This window comes from Aotus nancymaae, unplaced genomic scaffold (genome assembly GCF_030222135.1).
Source record: "Aotus nancymaae isolate 86718 unplaced genomic scaffold, 86718_ANA_hifiasm-v0.15.2.pri h1tg000029l, whole genome shotgun sequence".
NCBI lineage: Eukaryota > Metazoa > Chordata > Mammalia > Primates > Aotidae > Aotus > Aotus nancymaae.
In genome coordinates this window covers 46,581,324-46,606,524 of record NW_026988442.1, presented here as the reverse complement: position 1 = coordinate 46,606,524, position 25,201 = coordinate 46,581,324, and the positions used below count along the sequence as shown (strand labels likewise).

At 35.1% G+C, this 25,201-nt stretch overlaps 1 protein-coding gene across 3 annotated transcripts in view; it reads right to left on the bottom strand.

The window, feature by feature from the left end:
• The window catches only part of TTC21B (tetratricopeptide repeat domain 21B), a 77,022-nt gene that overhangs the window by 19,914 nt on the left and 31,907 nt on the right, over positions 1 to 25,201 (bottom strand). For all 3 annotated transcript variants that reach the window (XM_012440567.2, XM_064382650.1, XM_012440569.3), the window contains exons 13-22: positions 24,373 to 24,530; positions 22,413 to 22,637; positions 20,646 to 20,884; positions 19,025 to 19,097; positions 18,019 to 18,129; positions 16,830 to 16,965; positions 13,520 to 13,626; positions 7,199 to 7,387; positions 5,254 to 5,364; positions 4,174 to 4,255 (exon numbers count right to left, since the gene is read on the bottom strand). In XM_012440567.2, coding sequence (XP_012295990.2) covers positions 4,174 to 4,255; positions 5,254 to 5,364; positions 7,199 to 7,387; positions 13,520 to 13,626; positions 16,830 to 16,965; positions 18,019 to 18,129; positions 19,025 to 19,097; positions 20,646 to 20,884; positions 22,413 to 22,637; positions 24,373 to 24,530 — 1,431 coding nt within the window. The remainder of the gene's footprint in view (positions 1 to 4,173; positions 4,256 to 5,253; positions 5,365 to 7,198; positions 7,388 to 13,519; positions 13,627 to 16,829; positions 16,966 to 18,018; positions 18,130 to 19,024; positions 19,098 to 20,645; positions 20,885 to 22,412; positions 22,638 to 24,372; positions 24,531 to 25,201) is intronic.

The window sequence follows — 25,201 nt, the reverse complement described above, 5'->3', positions numbered from 1 at the left end:
ACTGAGGATGACCAATAACATACACAAAAAATTAATGTAGATACATAAGTTTTAGGATAATTCCAACAAAATAGATCTGTGGATAAGTATACAAAGTACTAATAAGAATAAAGCACACAAAACAAGATTAAAAATAGTACATAGATCATAAAAATTTACTTAAAATTTTGTGGGTTTTTCTGAGACCGAGTCTCATCCTGTAACCCAGGCTGGAGTGCAGTGGCATGATCTTGGCTCACTGCAACCTCCACCTCCTGGGTTCAAGTGATTCTTCTGCTGTATTTTTAATTGACTTGGTGTTTTACAGTCATTAGTGAATGATGGATCCATTCAACCAATAAACATCTATGTTGCCACATCCATGTGCCCAGCATTTTGTCTGACATTGGGAATAAAAGATAAATATGGTGTGATCCCTGAACTTGAGGAGTCTACAGTGTAATAAAGAACACAAATATGTACATAAATATTTTTAGCAAGATACTATAAGTAACAAAGATGTATGGACAAAGTAACCCAGGATTAGGGTTACCAACTCATCGCAGTTTGCCTGGGACTTTCTGTTAGTATGGGAAGTCTTGTAACCAGGAAAACCTTTCAGTCCAAGGCAAATCTAGGATGGTTGGTCATGCTACCCAGCATCACATAAGACATTTTTTAATGTAGGTGGTGGCAGTGGGATGCAGATTTGCTTTCGGCCCCCCTCCCCAAGAGGGATATATTTTAGATTATGTGTTTGAAAAGGGAAAAGAGATAAGGCAGCTAAAGTTCATTTTAGGCCAAAGGAAAAACCCTAAGCAAATACTTGGACATGTGATTCTATGTCATTTGGTGTTGCTGGAATACATGATCCTTATATTGCATTTATAAAAAATTGCTTTTATATTTGTTTACAAACAGTCCAAGCAGCCAGTCTACTAAGCCAATTGTTTTTGGGAAAAGGGAAGCTGCCAAGTAACAGAAACTTAGGTGAAACAAAACCCACAAGACACATGAAGTCTTCTTCAAATCTTAGAAAACTATAATGGGTGAGATCCTTCAAATCTTAGAAAACGATAATATCTTTAATATTCACAATGGAAGAAGTCTGTTTTTTAAAGAAATACAGTTAGATCATTGTCTCAAAGGGAAAGACTATGAAATGGGAACGGCTTGGGACAGAATGAAAATATTATGCATATTACTTTTAAATGGTAGTTTAGAGAAGAGGATAAGAGATAACAGTGTGGAACACAGGTAGAAATGGAAGGGAAAAAAAAGACACAAGCCTGAAGAAAATAAAAATAGGTCTGGGCAATGTGGGTGGCAGGATGAGCCCGTATTTTGGACCCAGGGTGAGTTGAAGAGGTAAGACAGTCAAGTTTTTTCACAGCATTCTTTTAAATAACACCTGAGTATACTCTGGAAAAGACAGGGCAAAAAACCAATGAAATGGCCTGTGGTAGTCCCAAGGTGGAAAAAAAAATAGTAAAAATAATAAAGAGAAATTAAAGTTTTGATATTACTGTAAAATAGACCATATTTTTTCTTTTCAATTTTTTTACTAACTCAGGATATTTTATTTGTATGTACCAACTAATGTTTTCTAAATTCAAACTTCTTTTTATTGAAAGCATCAGTAGAGGTAGCATGTAGAGCATATCTAGTTCTTTTAGTTGCCCTGCTTGAAGGACTGCCACCTCTGTGTCTCTGCGGCTCTAACCAGGCAGCTCTGATGGCCTAGGGCATCAGCCTGAGAGAAAGGCAGTGGGGTTTAGAAGAACTGAAACACAGCTCTAGGACTTCCCCTGCCATTCAAACTCTTTTTAGTTAACACAGGTAGTAGTAATATACACCAACTGTTAGTCAAACAGTTCCCACCTCTTTCTTTTCCTCTTCCTCTCCTCCCTCCCTGCTTCCCTTTCTTCCTTTTCTCCCTCACTCTTCTTTCCATTCAATATTTGTTGAGTACCAACTAAGCTAGATATCCTTCTAAATTCTGGAAACACGGCAGTGAAGGGCAACGTTTCTGGTCACTTGAAGCTTCTGTTCTATGATTTGTAGTTTTTTTGTTTTGTTTCACAAGGGCTACGCAAACCCCAAAAATCATTTTAAAAAAGCCAAACCCCAAAAACCCAACTACACAGATAACAGGATAAAAGGACAGAAAGCAAGAAGTGGTGCTACTCGATGTAGGCCAGTGGGGGAAGGGCGCTCTAAGGAAGCAGCAGCACTGGAGCAGAGGTCCAAAAGATAGTGAGGCAGCAGTCAGATGGACCTTTGGGAGGAGCATATTTTAGGAAGTGGAAACAGTAAACAAAAAGGCTCAAGGCTGTAATTGGCTTGGACGGTTGCCTACCTAGTTTCTATTGCTCCTTTATTCTTTACTATTAGAATTCTGATACTATTCTACAGGGCATGAGATTTGGCTAAAAGATAACATTTTCCACCTTCTTTTGCAGCCATAAAGGTGATACTACTGAGGGTTTTTGTTTTGTTTTGTTTTTAATAAAAAGATGATTTGCTGGTTGGCAAGCCCTTTAGCCCAGCTCTGCACCCACCTTCCCCAACTGGGCCCTGGAACAATAATGCCCAGCACTGCAATGGTCATCTTGGACCACGAGGTAATGCTCAGGCAAGTCAGGGTAATGATGTGGAACAAAAAGAGAGAAGGCTCTGGTTTCTTGATGATACGGTGCAACCCCCATGCCAGTCCCTACACGGTGTACTTTTAGATTTCTTTTACAGCATTGTTATTGTTATAACAATGCTGTAATAATCAACGTGGAAAATGGCAATGGCTTAGACCAGGGTGGCAGTAACAGTGGTGGTAAAAAGTGATGGCATTCTAGGTATACTCTGAATGTAGCACTAGCAAAGGTTTGCTGATAGACTAGAGGTGATATATGAGAGAAAGATGAGACAAAGGTTAACTGTGAGGTCTCGGCTGGCATAACAGTGAGCAGTGATACCAGTCAGGTGAGAGGTGGGGGTGGAGCAAACTTAGAGGGAGGAAAAGATCAGGTGTTCTATTTTGGACATTATAAGCTTGAGATTCTCCTAGACATCTGAGTGGGAATGCAAAGAGGCAGAGGTGTACATGAGTAAAGCCTGCAGAAAAATGTTTAGGACATATCAGCACATACACCATGTGCCTGGACAAAGTCACCTATGGTGTGAATATATAAAAAGAAAAGAGGTTTGGGAACTGAGGCTGAGAGTCTTCTGATATTTAAAGGTCATAAAGAGAAGAGAGCTCCAACAAAGTAGACTGAGACAGTGGGCAATGGGGCAAAAGAAGAACCGAGTGCGTTTAGGATCTCAGAGACAAATGAAGAAAGTCTTTCATCGTGGATGGGGATAAACTGTGCCAAATACGATGACAAGTCAAGTTGGCAGAGAACTGAAAACTGAATCTGATCTGGCAGTATGGGGGTCACACTGCAGAAGCGACTTCCCTAGAGTGCAGTAGTGGATGAAACAAAATGAAGACAGCATGTTTCAAAATCCTTTAGCGAAAATTTGTTGTCGAGAAGAACTGAGGAAGGGAACAGTAATTGGGATTTTTACGGACTGATTTATTTAGAGCAGTTGATTTATAAGAGTTGATTTTTACTGACTGATTTATTTAGAGCAGGAAAATGTCACAGCACAGTTATATGCTGATTAGAAGAAAATAATTCAAGAGAGAAAACTATGGGAATCAAGCCCTTTAGTAGGTGAGAAGCTGGCCACGGGTGGGATCATAGGCCTGGGGAGGACAAAGACTGAGGAATGGGTAAATTTGCTGACAAAGAATGGAGAAGTTCTCTTTCAGGTACAGGTATTCTCCTAGTGAAGCAGGTGGCAAGGCTTTTAATTGTGGACAAGAAACAGGGCAAGGGTGTTGGAAGTTTGAGGGGACAGGAGAAAGTGGGAAAAGTAGTTAGAATCAATGAATTCATTATTGGAATACAGTAAGATTGCCAGGTTTGTGCTCATATTTAAAATGAGACCAGGCAACAGTGTTTCATTTTCCTCACAGCCATTTCAGCTACTCAAGCCCATGTGTGGAATAAGCAGGCAGTCTGATTCAACTAGGGATGGAGTCTACTGCACCTCCCTTTCTCCTTTTTCTTCTATTTTTCACCAAACAGAAGAAAAAGGAGAAAGGGAGGTGACTGCACTGAAAAAATAAAATCAGTGGGTATTTACCTGGCTTACGTTCTAAAATCTGCTGTAAATGAAACACTGCTTGTTCGTAGTCTTGTTTTCTGAACATGAGATCAGCCATCATCTATAAAGATAAAAGTTGGTTCTAAAAATACTGCCATGTATTTTACACAACATATTCTTTCAATCAAGATTTAGCACAAGAAAAATATAGATGATAAACATGAGGAGGGGGCAGCATTGTTTAAAAAGAAGGCATTAAGGTTCAAGCCCACCTTGAGCAGAATGCCTTGGAGATCAGTGTAACAGAAGATAATCAAGGATGTGAAGCAGATTGCTCTGCTTGCTGAATTGTATTTTTAGCAAAAAATATATTCCTAGCAGTTGCTTTAAAAACAGAAATTTGAAAGCAGTTGCACACTCTACATGCTACTGTAGAAAAGATACCTCACTGGACCTGACTAAAATGATAATGAGAAGACTCAAAAACAAAACAAAATTTAAATCATAAATATTTTGAAAAATTAAAAATGAGCAGACCTACTGAGATTTTTCTCATGTGTTTTAAAACGCAGACTTCGTATATTTCTTTTTAACTGCAATATATTTGAATAAACCTCACAAAATATCATCCATGTAGCTGTTTGCAAAAGTGACAAATATTTTAGTCCACGTAAAAATAAGAAAAACAAAACAAAATTCTCATCAAAACAGACCATCTTAGACTGATACCTGAAGTTTTTTTTTTCCTCTGTAACTCCAAAAATTCCACCCAAACTCTTAAATTCATCCAGCATTCCTAAGTAAGTACTTAAAAGTTAGTTCTTAGCAAATTATAGTGTTACCATGTGAACTCCACCTAACCAAGCATCCCCTTAGGCATAAATAAAAATTAACTAGACCCAAAAGAGCATGTAAAAGCCAGACACAGGTTTGTTATCTTTCTTATAAATAAAATCCTAATGATTCTGTGTCTTTATTGGTAAAATACACTAATGTTAGAAAAATGTTATTTCTTCCAAAACCCAACATGAGCCATGCCTCATCCTCTAGTAGTAGTTCTGTGGGGTAAAATTTATAAAACACAACTGCTTCTACGGTACTGAAGTTCCTTGGACTGACCGTGGTGGCAGCTTCATTATCCTGGTCACTCTGAAGCAGCACAGCACACTGCCGCAGGCAGGCATCAGGGTCATCTTGTGCCAGGTATAATCGTGCCAGTTCCAGCATAATCTGTAGAGCAAAAGACTAGACTTGTTCGATACTGTATAGAATTAAAAATGAATGAGGAAAATATGTGGATACAGATTAAACTTTAGTCGACCAAAAGTCACTGCAATAAAAATGCCAAGTGTAACAGACAAAAAACACACACACACAGACACACACACACAAACTATAGGTACACCCATCTGTATTTTCTCTTACACTAGAAAAAAAAAACAAAACAGAAAAACAGGTAGCAACTCACTTCAAAAGTAGAGGAGACATAATGCTTTGTGAAAAGAACACTGGTCTTAAAACCAGGAGATGGGATTCTAGTCCCAGCTCCTCCAGGACGGGGCCAAGTCAGGTCCTTTCTCTCTCTCTTAACCTGCCTTCTCATTTGTAAAATAAAAACTTCAAGCAGATAATCTCTAAGGTATGCCTCAGATTTAAAAGTAGGATTCCAACTCCTTTAGCAACCATTGAAAAAGGTATCTGTTTGGTTATGCCTTGCTAAAGGTTGTTTGTGCCCTTCATCTGAAAAAAATTATATTAATAAAAATGTTCAAACTAGTCATTAAATTCTAGAGTATAGTTGCCTTTTGTATAGCATCACTTACTTAGTGTTCAGCCATTAATTATTTTCAAAAATTAATCATCTCTCCAGATCTTCTCAGATCTTGACAGAGTAAAAACATTTTAGTTTTAACATAGCCAGTTATGTATGTAAGGGCACTACACCAAAATTATCTTTACACTTATTCTCCCACTGTGCCATATGAGGTCGTAGATTCAGTCTAGGCATTTTTGCATTCTAACACTAAACACCAATTGAAATACAGAGTGTACAACAGCTGTTTAGTACAAGGAACTGAATTGGCTATATGCAGATATTTGTGATTGAGAAATTATTTTATTTTATAATTATTTATTTTGATAAATTAATTTGAAAATTATTTAAATTATTTTGACAATCAAAAACATAAATATTAAAACAATTTTTCAGGTTGCTTATATTAATTGTTCCATTACAATTTTTAAACTCTGATGTTCTTTTTTTCTTTTCTTTTTTATTTTTGAGACACGGTCTTGCTTTGTTACCCAGGCTGTAGTATAGCGGCACCATCATGTTTCACTGCAGACTTGACCTTCTAGGCTCAGGTGATCCTCCTGTCTCAGCCCCGTGAGGAGCTGGAACTACAGGTGCACAGCACCATGCCTGGTTATTTTTTGTATTTTTTAGTAGAGTGGGTTTTTGCCATGCTGCCTCAGCTGGTCTTGAACTTCTGGACTCAAGTGATCTGCCTGCCTTGTCCTCTCAAAGTGCTGGGATTACAGGCATGAGCCTCTGCATCCAGCCTTAAACTCTAATATTCTTAAAGTAAGCATCATGTAAGATTTTGAAAGTTTTAGAGGAATAATAATCGTTTAACTTGTATTTTTGTTACATTTCTTTTAAAATCTTATTTTTTAATTTAATTTTATTTTTTGAGATGGAGTCTCGTTCTGTTGCCCAGACTGAAGTGCAGTGCCACAATCTCAGCTCACTGCAACCTCCACCTCCCAGGTTCAAGTGATTCTCCTGCCTCAGCCTCCCAAGTAGTGGGATTACAGGCACCCACCACCATGCCCGGCTAATTTTTGCATTTTTAGTAAAGATGGGGCTTCACCATGTTGGTCAGGCTGGTCTCAAACTCCTCAGGATCCACCTGCCTCAACCTCCCAAAGTGCTGGGATTACAGGCATGAGCTACCGTATTCAGCCTAAAACTTCTTATTAAATAAACAGGTAAATTTTACATCTGAGGAAATTAGAGGACATCTGGAATAAAAGGTGCTTAAAATTTTATAAAGGTACTGACCTTATTATCTGTTTCACAATGAACCAGGGCCTCTCTATAAAACTTAATTGCTTTTTCATAGTCTCGCTGAGCAACAGAATGTTTTGCAATCTCTGCACAAATTTCAGCTGCTAAATGTTTCTGTGCAGGAACTGCATCTGGCTGTTCCATCTGAACACGTTTTAGTACCCGAGCTTGTAATTCTCGAGCCTAGAAAAAAAATAAGGATAAAGGGAATTAAAAAAAAAGGAATAAAGAAAGGAAATTAAATTCTCCATAACTCACACACAGCATAATTTTACAGATTTATTTAAACATTATGAACACTTTATCTAACAAAGCCTGATCCAAGGAAAATGTCTTATTGAGATCTCAAGCATGCACTTGTTTGCAAATGAGCCAGCATGCATATATCTTTCCAACAACACACTATGAAATTACTGAGCCTTTTCCCACTGTTACAAGTATGTATATAGGAAGTTCACCAAGGAAGATATACAACTGTGAAACACGTAAGAGGAGGTGGAGCCTTCCTTGGGGTAAGAATGTAGAGTAGTTTGTTAAATTGGAGGAATATCAGCCTTTCTACCCATCCATCTGATTACTGGAACATTGAGATCTTCCTTTAATAAATGGTAAAAACTCCCATGTTTTAGGTCTTCAAGAATAAAATTTATGTTTGAGCTATGCATAATCATTTGCTAATGAATGCATTCATTTAACAAATAGTAAATGCATACCATGTGCCATATATTATGCTACACACAGGGTGCCCTTCTGGGGACTTCTGTCAAAATGTTAGCTAACAATTGCTTTGAAACAGGTTTTGTTTTTATTTTCTCAAACCAGAGGTTTAGAGAGTCACACAGCATTGCTCTGCAAATGAAAGAAAAATATGAGTGTATATAGCATGTGGTTAAGATTAATGCTTCATGAAATTTTTATTTTGGTTATATTAATATGTGTTTACATAAGTATGTCAGTATATGTACACTTGTGTGTTTTGGGTTATACATATGCATACATCTGTTCATGTTTTTACTTAGATATATACATATACACATACTCATGCATGTGGCTTCTAGTAAAAAACCTGAAAACAATTGGTTTAGACAGGATGATCTCGTCTTGCAGGAAGGTATCCTTGCATCCCTGAATTACTGCACCTCTACACATCAAGATGTCCTCCTTTGACATCACTTAGCCATTAGGAAAGTAGAAAGCAGGGAGAAAGACCTAGGGGCCCGTCCCTAGCACCTCAGGGGTAACGGTACTATGCCAAGGACAGAAGTTTCCAGGTAGCGGCCTCCTAGCATTTTGTTAGGGATGTCCCATCATTTATGGCCATATACTGCTTTACATCCTGAACTCGTAAATTGCAAGTGTAGGAAGGAAAGTGAAAATGAAAGAGAAAGAGGAATAAATATTGGCAACAGAGGCCCCTGGCAAACTGACCCCAGAGGACAGTTGTCCCTTTTCCAATAAGGTAAGTGGAAAATACTGTTGTCATGGGAGTACATAATAGAAAACCTAACTCAGTCTTGGAGGTCAGGTGAGAATTAAAGAATGGCTAGTACCAGCCAGGCGTGGTGGCTCGTGCCTGTAATCCCAGTACTTTGGGAGGCCAAGGCAGGCAGATCACACGGTTAGGAGTTCAAGACCAATCTGGCCAACATAGTGAAACACCATCTCTACTAAAAATACAAAAAATTAGCTGGATGTGACAGTGTGAGCCTGTAATCCCAACTCCTCGGAAGGCTGACGTAGGATAATTGCATGAACCCAGGAGGCAGAGGTTGCAGTGAGCCAAGATCGTGCCATTGCACTTCAGCCTGGGTGATAAAGGAGACTCCATCTCTAAAAAAAAAAAAGAAAAAAAAAAAGAATGGCTAGTAGTTATGCCCTGGTGAGCTGGGGAGAAACAAATAAGATGAAAAGATGGAATGGCTCATAGGCATTAGGAAGCACATGTGAAGGAAAGAGAATAAGGGATATATTGCTTGATCCAATAATTAGAAGAAAAAATGGCTGGAAAGATACAGAGAATACACAACAGGTAAGCCTGTAAAATAATCTACATTTTATCCTAGAGGCCATGGGGAGCTACTATACCATGTTTACAAGAATTGGCCTGACAGGATCAGGTTTATCTTTGGGAACCATCATCTTGACGTCACTGTGAAGAACTGACTAGAGAAAAATGAGACTAGAGGAGGATGGAATCAGTCAGGAGGCTACTGCAGGAATAAGCAAGAAATAACGATGAAGTGGGCTCTAAGATGACAGAGAGGGCTACTGAAATACAGAGTTATTGGAAAAGTCTGAAATGTTTAGAAAGCAAAATTCATAAGACTTTAGATTTCCCTAAATTTACCATTTCTCTCACTGCCAAAAACATTTAGCAACTTTGCAGAAACACTATGATGGAATCCCTAAGTTACATAATGTGGAGAATTAAGCTCAATAAATGGTTGCTGAATAACTGAACATAAAATATCAAAAACTTTGATTCCATTTGTAAGTTCCTGTTTGAATTGCATCTTAAGGTTTGTCTCTTTGTCATTAAGAATATGCAGCATGTTATCATTGGGAAGAATGTTATACTTCTTCAAACTTTATTAAAAATGAATAATCCCTGTGCTATAACATAAACTTAAAACCGATTACAGTTTGGGATGCTGGTATTGTCTAGCCATGGCATGCTGTTTTTTGGTGTTGCTTCATATATCTGCTTTTATAACACAGGGGCTCATGCAACCATGGTGACTGGGATTAATGATACTCATAAAGGAGTGAAGTAAGCTAAATTTATTTCTAAAATGTTTTAAAAGTCTACATTTACCAAAGATTACACTTTCTTTGTAGCTACTGGTAGCTAACCTAGGGCTGGGTGCAATTCTCTATCATGTGATTCAGAAAATAAAGGCTAAAAGGTACCAACAATTAAGGATAAGACATTCATATTGTTTAAGATTATATATTTTAATGATATCAAAAACTTAGATGGAGATCACAGAAATCTAATAATCCAAGCTCAATTCATTCACAACTAGAACAAAAAATTTTTGGGACATTCTACTGAAACTTGTGTGAGCACGCACACACACATGCACATGTGCGCGCGCGCACACACACACAAACCTGTCAGTTAAATCTCAAAACCAAAACACTATAAATTATTTGCAGAATGCACAAGTCTTCTGGGTACATGAAAATCAAGTGACTAGTACAGTATCCTGGAAAGCACAAAGGGTTAGGACTGAGACATCTGAATTCTACTTCAAACTCTTCTAGTAACCAGCTGTATAATCTTGGACAAATACTCTTTGTGGGAAAATGAACATAGTCATATATAAACTATTTGCTTACCTCAGAGCCCTATTGCTTCCAACATATCACAGGAACTCACAGACACAGAATAAATAGAATGAGATAAACATAATGAAGGTCTTCTTTAAAAAATAGAAAGTATTAAGAAGGCAAGTGATGATTAAGATGCAAATACCATTTCACTTTTGTATCTAGAAACTAGACAACTGCAAAACAAACCAACATTATGGATCTTATCTGGGGAACATTTAGTGCCTCCAGGGAACTTGGGAAGTGAGATTATCCCTCTCAGAATTAAGCTGTAAAATCATCACATAATGGATAAGGCAGACAGGCAAAATTGTTTAAATGAGATGGAGAAACCTAGAAGATTTCTTTAAAAATCTTCCAGTGTCTGATACTGAAATAAAATATATCACATTGTGTTCCCTATAAACAAAGTTTCAAGCTACTAATTTAAAATGCATGACAACAATAATGGAAAAGGCAAAGGTAGAGTAGAATTTGAATAAGAAGACATGTGTAGCTAACACTGAAAAGTATTAAAAGAAGGTTTAAATAACAATAATAGAGTGAAAATGGAATAAGAATAATGTAACTAATTTAGATAAAAGTCAAGAAAATTCAAAAACAAAATACATTGTAATATGGCAAATATAAATCTAAACATAATTCATAATCATATTAAATGTTAACAAAATATAATAGATTAAGATTTTCAGAGTAAGTAATATGCTGACAGATCATCAACATAAGGACATGGAAAACTGAAAGTAAAAGAATGCAGGAGATATATCATGCAAATACTAAAAGGAAGTTGGAGTTAGCTTATTAATAGAAGGCAAAGGAGATTTTAAAGCAAGAAGCATTACTAGAAATGAAGAAGGCCATTTTATTATTATAAAGAACTTAATCACCAGGAAGATATTGCAATTCCAAGTCTGGATCATTTGATAATGTATCTTCTAAATAAATGAAGGAAAAATACACAGAATTAAATGGAAAAAGAGAAACACACAATAACACTGAAAGACTTTAACATTCCTCTCCTAATAGCAAATTACACAAATAGACCAAAACCAAGCAAACAAATAAATAACAGCCAAACCCTAAGAACAAGGAAGACACAGAAAAATCAATCAACAAATCTGACCTAAGTATTTATTAGGTTGGTGCAAGAATAACTGTGGTTATAGTAATGCTAGAAATGCATTTTTCAAGTCCACATGGAACCTTTACCAAAATAGATTATAATGTAGGATATAAAGCAAGCTTCAACAAATTTCAAAGAACTGAATCATTCAAAGTATGTCTTGGCACAGTGGAAGTGTGCTAGAAATCAGAATCAGAAAAATAGCAAGCAAATCAGAACTCCTTAAAAATTGAATACTACACTTTTAAATAACACATGGGTCAAAGAAGCAATCAAAGTGAAAATGAGGAAATGTTTTACACTGAATAATAATAAACTTGTGGAATGCTGATATACCGGTGTCGAGAGAGAAAAATTTATTGCTTCAAATGAATAAAAAAAGAACAAAAGCTTGAAATCCATTACCTAACATACTATTTCAAGAGGCTAAAAAAAAATAGTAAACCAAACCCAAAGAAAGTAGAAGAATTAATTATGAGGTTAAAACATTTAATGAAGCCAGAAAAGGAAAAAGTTGACTCTTCGAAAATATTAGTAAGATAATAAACCCCTAGCATAACTGATTATTAAAGAAGAAAAATAAAATTACTAACATCAGGTTTATAAAAGAGGACCTTTTTCACTACATTTATAGACATTCAAAAGTAAAGATACAATTAATAAGTTCACGTTAATAAATTTAGCAATAAACTACTTAAAAAATCTAAATTGATATAAGAATCAATTTGAAAATGATCAGTCTGAAATCTATTAAAGATGTTGAATCCATAGATAAAAACCTTCCTTCAAAGAAGTCTCAAGGTCTGCAACCCTGAATTGTTCCAAACATTAAAGAATTAGCAGCTGTGCATGGTGGCTCATGTCTGTAATCCTAGCACTTTGGGAGGCCAATAGGGATGGATCACTAGAGGTCAGGAGTTCAAGACCAGCCTGACCAACATGGTGAAACCCAGTCACTGCTAAAAATACTAAAAATCCAAAAATTAGCTGGGCATGGTGGCGAGTGTCTGTAATCTCAGCTACTTGGGAAGCTGAGGCAAAAGAATCACTTGAACCCGGCAGGCGGAGATTTCAGTGAGCTGAGATTGCACCACTGCACTACAGCCTGGGCAACAAGAGTGAAACTCCACCTCAAAAAAAAAAGAAAAGAAAAAATAGATAGATTAGCAACAACTTGTTGAACACAGATGTAGAAATCCTGAACAAAATATTATAAAACATCTTTAAATTCCAGTAATATCTTTTTAAAAATTATATCAAAGTGACATTTATTTCAAGGATATAAGAGTGGTTTAACATTTGAAAATAAATCAATTAAATATACCACATTTAAAAAGAAAAATAAGAGAAAAGACATATGATCATCTTAATAGATGAGAGTACATTTGATAATATTTAAGTCACTTATAAAGAAGTTGTTAGAAACCAGAAACTGAAACATCATAAAAAAAAAATCAACCACTTGGGAACACATCTAAGGAAATCTGTGTAAAACCTCTATGTGGAGAACAACAAAGTATTAAGAGAAAAAAAAGATCTAAATAAATGGAGGGAGAAAGCACTAAGTGAGTTCAAATCTTGACTATGACACTAGTCATATGACTTCACACAAGTTATTCAACCAAGTCTCCTCAGCTATAAAGCAAGATTAAAAAACACCAATCTTTCCTAATTGTTATAATAGTAGTAATAATATATTTAAACTGTATAATCCATAAGTATTCAACACATATTTCTATTTTGACATATATTCTGTAGCTGTTTGGCCAAAAAAGATTGCTTTCCTCTTATACGTGGCGTTATTTCCTTCTGCATCCATCTCCTACCTCATGACCACACTCACAAACAAATGTGTTTACCTGTTGTAATGCAGTGATTGCATCACCAGGTCTTTCCATTTTACTATAAACTTTTGCTAGAAGAACTTGACAACGTCCATCCTCCACGAGAGCTGACAGTTCACTTACTATGAAAGAATGGAATGTAACAAAAAAATTACTCATCTTAAATAAATGTTTAAATTTTCCTAGAATTTTAAAAACTGGTCTCCTGAAAAAAAATGATTTTGAAAAATAGTGAATAAAGTTAAAAATTTGTCAGTTAACTGAAGAATGGCCAAAAAAAAAAAAAAAAAAGATTTAGGATAAAAACTGGCTGATTGAAAAGTTAAAGAACTGGTTAACAACTAGAGGCTTTTCTTAGACATACATAAATAATAATTAAACATCAAAATAATTTTCATTTTTATTCTTAAGTGTATAAAAAATTTGTTTACTGAAGTCATTAAAAGAAGAATAGTTGCTATATGCAATTAAGAAGATAACTGCTCTTTCAAAAATCATAGATACTTAATAAGCAATAAAGTATAGTTACTAAGAGCACTGACTTTGATGTTAAACAGTATGGTTTCAAATCTAGGCTTTACCACTTACTAGACATTTAATCTTGAGCAAGGCATATAACCATTCTATATTTCCCTTTCATCTGTAAAATAGGAAAAACACTAGTACCTACCTCACAAGGTGGATGTAAAATTTTAAAAGCTAATAAGTTACTAAATAAGTTAAAATACGCAAAGTAATGAAAACAAACTCTGGTACATGGTAAGTACTATTTAATTATTTGGTTAATGCTGAATATTTTGTGTCTAAGAACAATAAAAGACCCTAGATAATTAACAAAAATGTTTGCTCTACCATTTGTCCAGTGCATAGTTCATGACACACCATGCCGTTTTACCAACTAGGTAGACCTGGACATATCAATAAAACTGAGTTTCAGATTGCTAATTTTCAAATGGGTATGATTACATTTGCCTCAAAGATTAATATGAGTCCTGATGAAATAATATATGAAATGTATCTGAAGGCCTCTAAGTATGTCATGGGTATGCTCGGCAAATATTAAATGAAAGCATTTATATTACATAAATATACCCACTGTAAATAAAACATATTTGAATCTCTCCCTACAAACGTTTCAAAATGTATATCCACATTTTGGCCTTTCGAGTGTTTCAAAAGAAGATCTGACAAATCCACGCATATATTTTTATGGAAGTAGTAACACTTCATACAATAAATATATTTATAATTAGGAGAATTTAAGCACCAATTTCATCAAAGCTAAACTGAAAGATCATTTTGAAAATATCAGAAAACTTACAAAGTGCTTCTCTCATCATGTGTTCAAAAGTGTTTTAAAGCTACACTAAACATGGTGTTGGCAAAAGAAAAGAAACATAACACAATGGAATAAAACTTAGATTCCTATAATCAGAGTAATGAATATAAAGGAGTTTATTATAAAATAAAGGAGGCAGTTCCATAAATGGCACAAAAATAAAATTGGCTATCCATTTTGGAAACTATACAGTAAAACTTGTATGTGGAGTAAAGTATATGGATTAAACTTCTCAATATAAAAATTAAAACAACAGAAATGACAAAAATATATGGAAATAATTTTATAATGGTAGGATTAGGGAAGGTCTTTCAGAGTAACAAGAAATTCAGAAGCCAAAAAAAGACATGGCAAGCGGATATATGATCATTAAATATTCTATTTGATCAAAAATACAATAAACAAATCTGATAAAGAAAAGGCAGCCTGGGAGGAAATATCTATAATATGAATATCAGTTAAAGGATTAAAGACAAAGAATACAAATTAAAAATTCTTAGAATAAGACATACAAACAAAATGATACCTAACTTTATCACTCATCAAAGAAATGCAAACTAAAATAAGTTTACTTTTCATGACTAATGCTACATAATGTCAGGAAGTTTTTAGCCTTAAGAAAGAACAATGGAGCAAGAGTTAATTCTAGGAAGTAGAGAGAGGTATATATGTATATATATAAATAAGGATTTTATCTCAGTACTGCTTCCAACTATTCCCCAATCTAAATGTCTATTCCAATAGGAGACTCATCAAATCAATTATGATTATTAACATACAGTGGACTACTCTACATATGCTAAAAAATAAAGAAAAGCTATATTTCTATTAAGGAAAGACGTTATTAAACAAAAAATGCATACTGCAAAATGTAAGTGTACTATAATCCATTTAGACAGAAAAAAGTGGTAGGTATAATAATTGTGTATATATGAGAGAGAGAAAGATGGTGGCAGGGAGACTGATTATCATGATATACAAGTTGTTAAATATCGTTTTCTCTGAATAGTGGGAGAGGACACAACTTTTATTCATTGCTGTAATCTTTAAATTCTGGCAATGGGCAATCACTAGATTTTACTAAAAAATAAAGATCCTAAACAAGTAAATTTTTACAAACTTGTAAGAAGGTAATTTGATAGTATCCAAATTTTAAATGCACAAAATCTTCAACTCAGCATCCTATTCTAGGAAATACATGCAAATCTACACTAAGGAATGATACAATGATATTCATTGTAACATGGATTATAATATCAAAAAAAAAGGAAAGCAAATTAAATATCCAATAATTTCCAGAAAATTAACTAATTTATTGGCATTATGGAACACTGTGATGCCTGTAGATAGAATAATATGAATAAAGATTCCTAGAGGAAAATAAGATATATAAACAAAATAATACCTAACCTTATCACTCATCAAAGAAATGCAAATTAAATGCACGATATACTGACATCAAACTATCTCAGACAGGAAAAGTAACATAGTTTTGCGAAGGAAAATCACATTACACTTATACACAGACACATATATAGACTATATATTAAATTACAAATTACTAGGGAGATAATTTGAGAACAAGGCAAATGGAATTCATAGGAGAAACAGATGACTTATGCATTATATTCTTTTATAGTGCTAGAATTTTAAAAAAGAAATGTGCTACTTTTTTAAAAAGTAAAGACTGCAAAAATGTTAATGTGTTTAAATATGAGGTAGTTGCAATTTAAAGATAACTTACTTTATATTATTTTGGAAAGTAAGCTATATTTCTATAACATACTTAACTGTTTCATAAATCTGCTACTATTATAAAATGCCACATTTTAGTAGAGTGGCATTCTGATAAAAGACAAAATATGCATGTATTTATATAACCAACCACATATAAAATATTGAGGATATAAATACATATTTATGCAATATAAAAATAAAATGGATCAGACTTATCAGATATTTTTCAAATTAGAAAGACTTTCATACCAGGTTCATGAGCCAGAGCTTGTTGAAGAACTTTCTCTGCTTTGTCATACCATTTCAATTTTAGTAAGAGCTCAGCCAGGTCATAGTAAAGATAATTCTGTCCACTTTTCAGAGCAGCTTCATAGTAACTGATCGCCTAAATAAGATCCATTTCATTTAAGGGAACAAGGCAATGAGAATGGCGTTCAAGCACAGCTATTTTACACATTATAGACTTAAAGCGTAGGTATAACTGGAAATAACCAGGAAGAATTGTAGGCATATACCTGCTTGTCAATTAAGTATGCCATTCTTCTCAGAGACTAGATCATCACAATCACAACTAACATTTCTTTTTTTTTTTTTTTTTTTTAGACAAAGAAGTCTCACTCTGTGGCCCAGGCTGGAGTGCAGCAGCGCAATCTCAGCTCACTGCAACATCCACCTCCCAAGTTCAAGCAATTTGCTTCAGACTCCCAAGTAGCTGGGATTACAGGTGCCTGCCACTACACCCGGCTAATTTTTTTGTATTTTTAGTAGAGATGGGGTTTCACCATGTTGGCCAGCCTGGTTTCAAACCCCTGAACTCAAGTGATTCACCCGTACCGGCCTCCCAAAGTGTTAGGATTATAGGCGTGAGCCACTGCACCTGGCTAACAGCTAACATTTCTTATGATAAGTAGCTAAAGAACAGTACTTGGCAAAGAATTTTTTTACAGGTTTTATGAGGCCAGTGAACCTTATCAAAGACACACATTTTGCTAGCTCTTGTACATACGGTCAACAATTACCAGGAATAGGGTAAGAATATAACAGTTAAAGAAAAATCTGTTTTCCTTACTAGAAAACAGATAAACTCAAAGCACATAGCTTGCAAAAACTGATGCAACAGAAAGAACATTTATCATATGTTTTGTCACATATTAAAAGAGATGTAAGAATAGCCATTTTATGGTAATTTATTTGGTAGCAAGGATTTTAGATGCAAGATGAAGCCTGAAGTAAGTTCTAGGGTCCAAACAATCATTACAAAATGAAGCAATGAAGAATCTGAGATACTGAGAAAGCCTTTAAAACAAATCCCAGTTCATAAATACAGATTTGGAGTTTAAAACCATTAAAGATGCAAATGGTGCCTGCAGAAGCTTCTCGAGAACAGGGTATGATAAATTTGATGCAAAAGAGATATTTCAAACTATAAAGAACTTACCATTGAGTAGTTGTGAGTTTTTATAAGTGCTTTCCCCATTTTGCTTGCCAGTGTCCCATCTTTCGGGTTCTGATTTAATGCTTGCTCATATGCTACTATGGCTTCTTCAGGCTAATATTGCCAGACACAAAAAATAAGCAATAAAAAGCATAACTGGATCCAATTAAAGTGCAACATTTCTATAATTAAGCTCTACATTTGGAATATTACATAAGATTAAGTGTATATTGAAGGATAGGAAATTTAACAATTTCAAAAAGGTGATAAGAAGAGTAGGTATGGGTAAGTATAACTTATTAGTATAATTCTCCTCATATTAATTGTGCTCTTGTCTATATAAATAACACTATGTGAACTAAGAGACACCATCTGACTTTTCATTTCCAGAAGTCACTACAACAGCCACCTTTGAAGAAAACACCACCTTAGTCTATAGCTCCTTTTATCCTTCTGTTTAAAGTAGAATATTCCCAACATACTTCTGGTGTCTCTTTTTTTTTTTTTTAAGGCAGAGTCTCACTCTTTTACCCAGACTAGAGTGCAATGGTGTGATCTTAGGTCATTATAGCCTCCACCTCCCAGGTTCAAGCAATTCTCCTGCTTCAGCCTTCCAAGTAGCTGGGATTACAGGTGCCTGCCACCACATCCAGCTAATTTTTGTATTTTCAGTGAAGACAGGGTTTTGCCATGTTGGCCAAGCTAGTGTCAAACTCCTGACCTCAGGTGACCCACCCACTTCAGTCTCCCAAAGTGCTGGGATTACAGGTGTGAGCCACTGCCCCCGGCTTCATCTCTATTTCAAATAACAATACTGCTAAATTACTGGATCTCAACCTTAAAAAAAAAATCAATTTTTAAAAATTGTAATAGATATCTCCCTTCTATTGTGATGACTGGATCTTCAAATATTAAACATTATTTTAAAAAACACTCCTTTTAACAGAAAGTTATACTCATCACAAATAACTTTTTAAAAATTGCAGTTCAGTAACATCAGAAATTTTACCTCTAGAATATTCATGTATGCATCACCAAGGAGAAGAAAAGACCGAGGGTTGGGCATTCTTTCAGCAATTTCCCTGGAAATCAGACCAACTCTACTTAGTATATTGAATACAGGTATCTTTTTCCAAAAATAAAATGAAATAAAAATGAGCTCACTTATTTCAGTTAGCCAGTAGCCTTCTGAGTATCTCAACATATCTAACAGAATAATATTATAAAAATCTCTAGCATACCACACCCAAATTGTTTATGCTAGATCAGTTATTTCTGTCATTGAATCTTCTATTTTCTGAAATGCAGGTCACTGAGTACAGGCAGATAGTAAATATCTTAAGTTCTCCTTATCTGGACCTACACATTTTGCTCTCTTTAATTTTGAAATGATGCGGGAGTGAAGGTATCAAAAAAATGATGGGGGAATACAATTCTACTGTCCTCCTATGCATCTTGAGCTCTGATACTCATGGCACAAATTATATGCTGAAATAAATTACCTGAAAAAAATACAAAGTCTTCTATTTCAATATTTGTTGCTTACACTTGACCTGAAAACGTGGACTACTAAAGGTCAAACTACCAAAGGTATTGAAATAACAATGTAGTGCTAAGTCTTTAACATACAGTATTTCATCTAATTGGTCAAAAACTGAGAATTAGTATCCCAATTTTACAGATGATAAGAGTTGCAGATGATGTGCCAGATCTTCCTGAAACAAAACCTATGCTTTAAACTACTACATTATAGTACATCAAAAATAAATCAACCCTATTTGAATTATTTTCATATCATTAGAGATGACAGTGATGATCTTTTGGAAAAACCTTAGAGAATACAATCTAGGAATTCCAGTCCATCCATCTAAACATGAGGCGCTGCTCAGTTTCTCTGAATCACTCAGAACTTAAAAGAATCTCAGCAGCTTTTTGACTTTGATATAATATAGATGAACCACTACTGAATTACTTCATCAACAGTTTATGCTCTCAAGAGCTAAAAACGTTAATTTTCTCTTACACAGAGTATATGCTTCTATGTTTACCTTTCTGTCTGGGGAGAAGAGGAAGAGCAATCTCTCTCTCTCTCTCTGTCTGTGTGTGTGTGTGAGCATTGTGTATCCCAATAACTCATAAGGGCACCAGTGGGACAAACTTTTAAGGTCATGCTCTTTCACCAAGAAATATCTGTAATCCACACCTGAGCATGGTACATACTAAAGTAACTATTTTTGTTTTTTGTTTTTTTTTTTTGCTACAATTACTATATTGAGTAATAAATATGCCTGCTTACCCCCGAATTAGTTATATTACATGACGCTCATAAGTTCTTAGAATACAGATTACTCTTTCCCTTCTCAAACACAAAGATCTAGGGTCTAAAAATAATATTTGACAGAGAGCTGAGAAACTACAGTAAGCCAGTTTGAAGGAATCATAATTATGTTTTAGGGAGAGCAAACAACTTGGTTAGAGTACTGTGGTTGGTGGTAGAAGGAATCAAGACCACATTAAGAAAAAGATCTGTAAAGTATCTGTAAAGCAGTTGAAAGAAAGCTAAAAATAAAAGGGAATTAATCTGAGTGGCTAAAAGTGTCAAAATTTAATGGGTTGAGACAACTACTTACCTATAACAAGTGATATATAACATTTTATCTTTTCTGTGCTTCAGATAAATATCTGCCATTTTTTCTCTGGCCTCTATAAAATAAGGCTGTTCGGCTGTAACATTTCGAAGGATGCTTAAAGCCCGCTCAGTATCTCCTTGGGCCAGAACCAGGTCTGCATTAGCAATGGTAACACGCACTTCTTCAGATGTTCCAGAAAATTCATGGATGGCATCTTGTAAAACTTTTGCTGCCTCATGCTGTAAAGATGAAATTAAAATATCATTCTTTCAAAACAGTGAACAAGTAACACTAGAAAGGGAGATTTTCTAATAACACAGAATGAATAAATGCCAGTACAGTTATGACATTTATGAAACAAATCGATAGAATTTTCCTGAAAACCATAAAAATTTAAAACTAAATCCATGACCAAAATCAGATGAGGCTGTAAATAGTGGTTAGCTAGATAAATGTTTTCACAACTAGGACAACAGCAGCTGCTACACAGGGTCACTGCTACTATAATTTAATGAGCATTTACTTAGCCCCCTGCATTGTATAATGAATAGCTGTACACAGTGGCTCTTCATTAAGTGGCAGATTACTTTATTCCCTCCACCATAATAACATTGTTGTTATACTTTAGGTGAATCTACTTCCAAATGTGTACCTTGATGAATCTAAAATGTCATTTAAGATTCATCTCAACTTTAGAGATTATAAGAATTTCAGAAATGTTAAAATGTAAAAAAAAAAAAAAAAAGTACTTAGAATCAACTCTATAGGGTATAATTGGTCTTACTTGTTAAATGTACTTTAAGTTAATTAGTAAAATAGAAATTCTCTCAGGCCTGTAATCCCAGCACTTGGTAGGCTGAGGTGGGTGGATCGCTTAAACCCAGGAGCTTGAGACCATCCTGCATCACATAGAGAGACCCTCTATAAAATATTTTAAAAACTAGCTGGGCATGGTCCAGCTACTTGAGAGACTGAAGTGTGAAAATCCCTTGAGCCCAGGAGTTTGAGGTTGCAGTGAGCTATGATTGTACCACCGCACTCCAGCCGAAGACACAGAGTGAGACCTTATTGCTAAAAAATCCAGTAAATAAATGGAAATTCTTTGTGACTTGGCAAATATTTAGAAATACACCCGTCTTAATTTTCACTAAAATATGAAAAATAAGTGATAAGCAAATGCTGCAACCTAACACAACTAATATAAATGACTTAAAGTTCCTCATTTTCTACAAGGTTTTAATTCTCCCAGAATTACTTTCTAGCTAATCTATATATATATTATTATTTTTTAAAATATCTGACTTCATAATATTCCTATGAGTTTATCAAGCTTTATTTATCAAGCATTTATTTTGTTTCCTCAACTACTAGAATTTCAGGTTGGTACTTTCTTTTAATTTCAGTAGTCCTGGAGTGTGCATGAATATGTGTTTGTGTATATGTGTGCAGATCCTTTTAGGGATTCACAGAACTATAACTGCATTTCATCATTACTTTCATGGTAACCAAGAGAGTTGTACATCATATCGTATGTTACACTGTAGCCAACATGAGCACACTGATACTTAGGGTCACCTAGGAGCAAATTATGCTTAACTTTCAGGGGCTTACAGGAAGTATATGTTTTAGTGCAAGGTAATGAAAAATAAATTTTTCTAAAGTTTATCACTTGGTCAAGTGAATACATTTTGCTTTTCATTTGCTACTAATATATATGTTAGAATAAGAAAGTTCAGATCTGAGCCCCTGAATTAAAACTTGACCTACCTGCTCTCCATTTAAGCGGTGAACTTCTATCAGTTCAAGAAAGATCGATAAACGATGGCTTGTATCAACTTGAGTTTTTCTGTCTTTTGATTTTGTGGAAGCTCCAGTTCTTTTCATTCCTGGTAAACTCATTGCCATATGCAGTGTTTTAATTGCATCTGCTATTTCTCCCATTTTCTTTTGTGACTGAGCTTTTATCAAATGATATAAAGGATATTCTCTCACCTGAAAAATAATATTTAGTAATATTTCCTTGGGGTGCCTACAACATCAACACATAATTTACAATCCTTCAAACATTAAAATAATGAGATCACTGAGAACAGCCCATCTTTGTATGCATGAGGTCCACCTCTGTCCTCTTATTAACCCTCTGATAATTTATCACATTAAATGGGATTCAGGAAAATTGCTTCTGCCTGCATCCTGAGATGACAAAGAGGTTGATTATGTATTTCTGCTATGACAGAAGAAAAAGTGCAAACAAGGTTTGTAAGCCTAGCAAATAAATTCTAAGAAATTATTTGAATTTTCAGGAAAGGATTTTCTTTATCTGGCACTTCTAGGACTGATACAATTATTAGATTTCTAGAAACAGATGTTTTCTCCTTTTTTTTTTAATTTTAAGAGCTTTAGGACAGTTTAATCAAACACTGACTTCCCCCTTTGACACTCTCTTTTTTTTTTTTTGAGACGGAGTTTCGCTCTTGTTACCCAGGCTGGAGTGCAATGGCGTGATCTCGGCTCACCGCTACCTCTGCCTCTGGGTTCAGGCAATTCTCCTGCCTCAGCCTCCTGAGTAGCTGGGATTACAGGCACGCGCCACCGTGCCCAACTAATTTTTTTGTATTTTTAGTAGAGACGGGGTTTCACCATGTTGACCAGGATGGTCTCGATCTCTTGACCTCGTGATCCACCCGCCTCGGCCTTGACACTACTCTTAAATATGTATTACTGAAGCTGCCATCTTTACATTGGCTATCAACAGTGTATACAGAAAACATAAGAGAATGATAAAATAAGTTGGGAAAAAGAAGTCAAAGGGAAGATGAAGACTCACAATGAGGTGATGTAGCAGCTATAATCCTCCTGATGCTGAGGTTTTCAACCTTAGGCAGCCTGCACATTTGCTTACAGAGCTTCATGTGAGACTCACCCTTCTGCTTCTTTCTCAGAGATTCTGACTCAGTAGAGGTGGGGCACTATTACTGGGGCTCTGACGTACCACCAGTCTTGAAAACCACTATCCTAAGAAGCAGGTGATATTTTCTGCAAATCTTAATTTAGAATTCTCTAATTCAATGAAGGGTTCTCCCATAACAGGGTTCATGACCCTGTGAGGCAAAGCAAAAGCTTGAGGAGTTCCTCCATGACTCGAGGTAGTTAAGGAAGCAACTGAACCTAGGATCTTCCCTAATGTTGAGGGGATACTGGATGTAAAACATAATATCTTGGATAGAAATGTACTGTGTTTATATCCTCAAACCACAAAGTTACTTTCAAAATGACCAGATGTTCCTTCACAATGAATCCAAAAAGAAGTTATTAAAAACTAAGGTCCAAGAAAGAAACAGACAACATAATGATTATCTTTATACATAAAAATGTGACATAATGATCTATAGTTTATCATCATTTTTATGTACCTTCATTATTGCATTTAATTCTCATTGTATCAGCAAAGTGTTAGTAAATGAGTTTTATAGAAAAGAAAACTGAGGTTCAGAGAGAAGTAAAAGACCAGACAATAACCTCAGGATTTTTGTCACCAAGTCCACATAGTTTTTTAGCCACACCTCAGTTACCTCAATTTTTCCTACTACTGCTTGTGCGTTCAATTTTTTGTCCATTAAAAATGCAACTGTTAGCAAAATGCTACAGGCTAAAACACAAAATATTTGAATATGTAAGCTTTCAAGGAGGATGATATGTCTTACCTATTTCAGTCTGGAATACTTACCTTAAAATCATAGCTCAGACAAAGTTCAAGAGACTGAGAACACAATTTGATTTTTTCTTGAGACAAGTAAACCTGAGCTAGCAGCAGATGAGCATCGGCATAAGAGGGATTGTGTTCTAAGCAATGCTGAAGGTTATTAAAAGCTGCTTCAATATCACCTAATAAAAAAAAATCCACTGTTATAATTCAAATGATTAAGAAAAGGAGCTCTGAGAGAGAGGTGGGAGAAGAGCATTTAGTTTACAGATAGCCCTAGTGTGTAAACTTAAAGTTCACTGTTCATAGGCTATGGTTTAATTCTACCTGCACCAGTTAGCTTCCTTCTAGTCCACATGAATGAATACACCTGCAAGTCAGGCCAGTCCTTGATCTTAACGAGCAAGCCAGGGAAAGCAGGAAAGGATGACAGCCAAGCACTGGTGTTACTGAGAGGCCAATAAATGAACCTTTATTTACCTTGTCAACAAAAAGGTTTTATTTATAAATTTCATTAAAATAAATTATGTAGAACAAAGAAATTTAAATAGCTAGAATTTTATAGTGTCACTTACATTAACAAAGAGTATATTAGTCTAGTAATCATTCTTGGCCAAAAATTCTATTACTACTATACATAAAATAACAAAAAAGGCCTAAGGAGATACTTCAGAGATTCAGAAATACGAGTTATAGATTTAAAATGACTTTAAATACCTAATGAAATAATGCCGGCTATGTATCTGGGAGTCTTAAAATAAAAGGAAATAATCAAGATTAAAGTGACAGGGATCAAGAAATTGACCTTGGGCTGATAGATGTAGTAGGAAGAGGATCTTCAGAAGAAAACAGT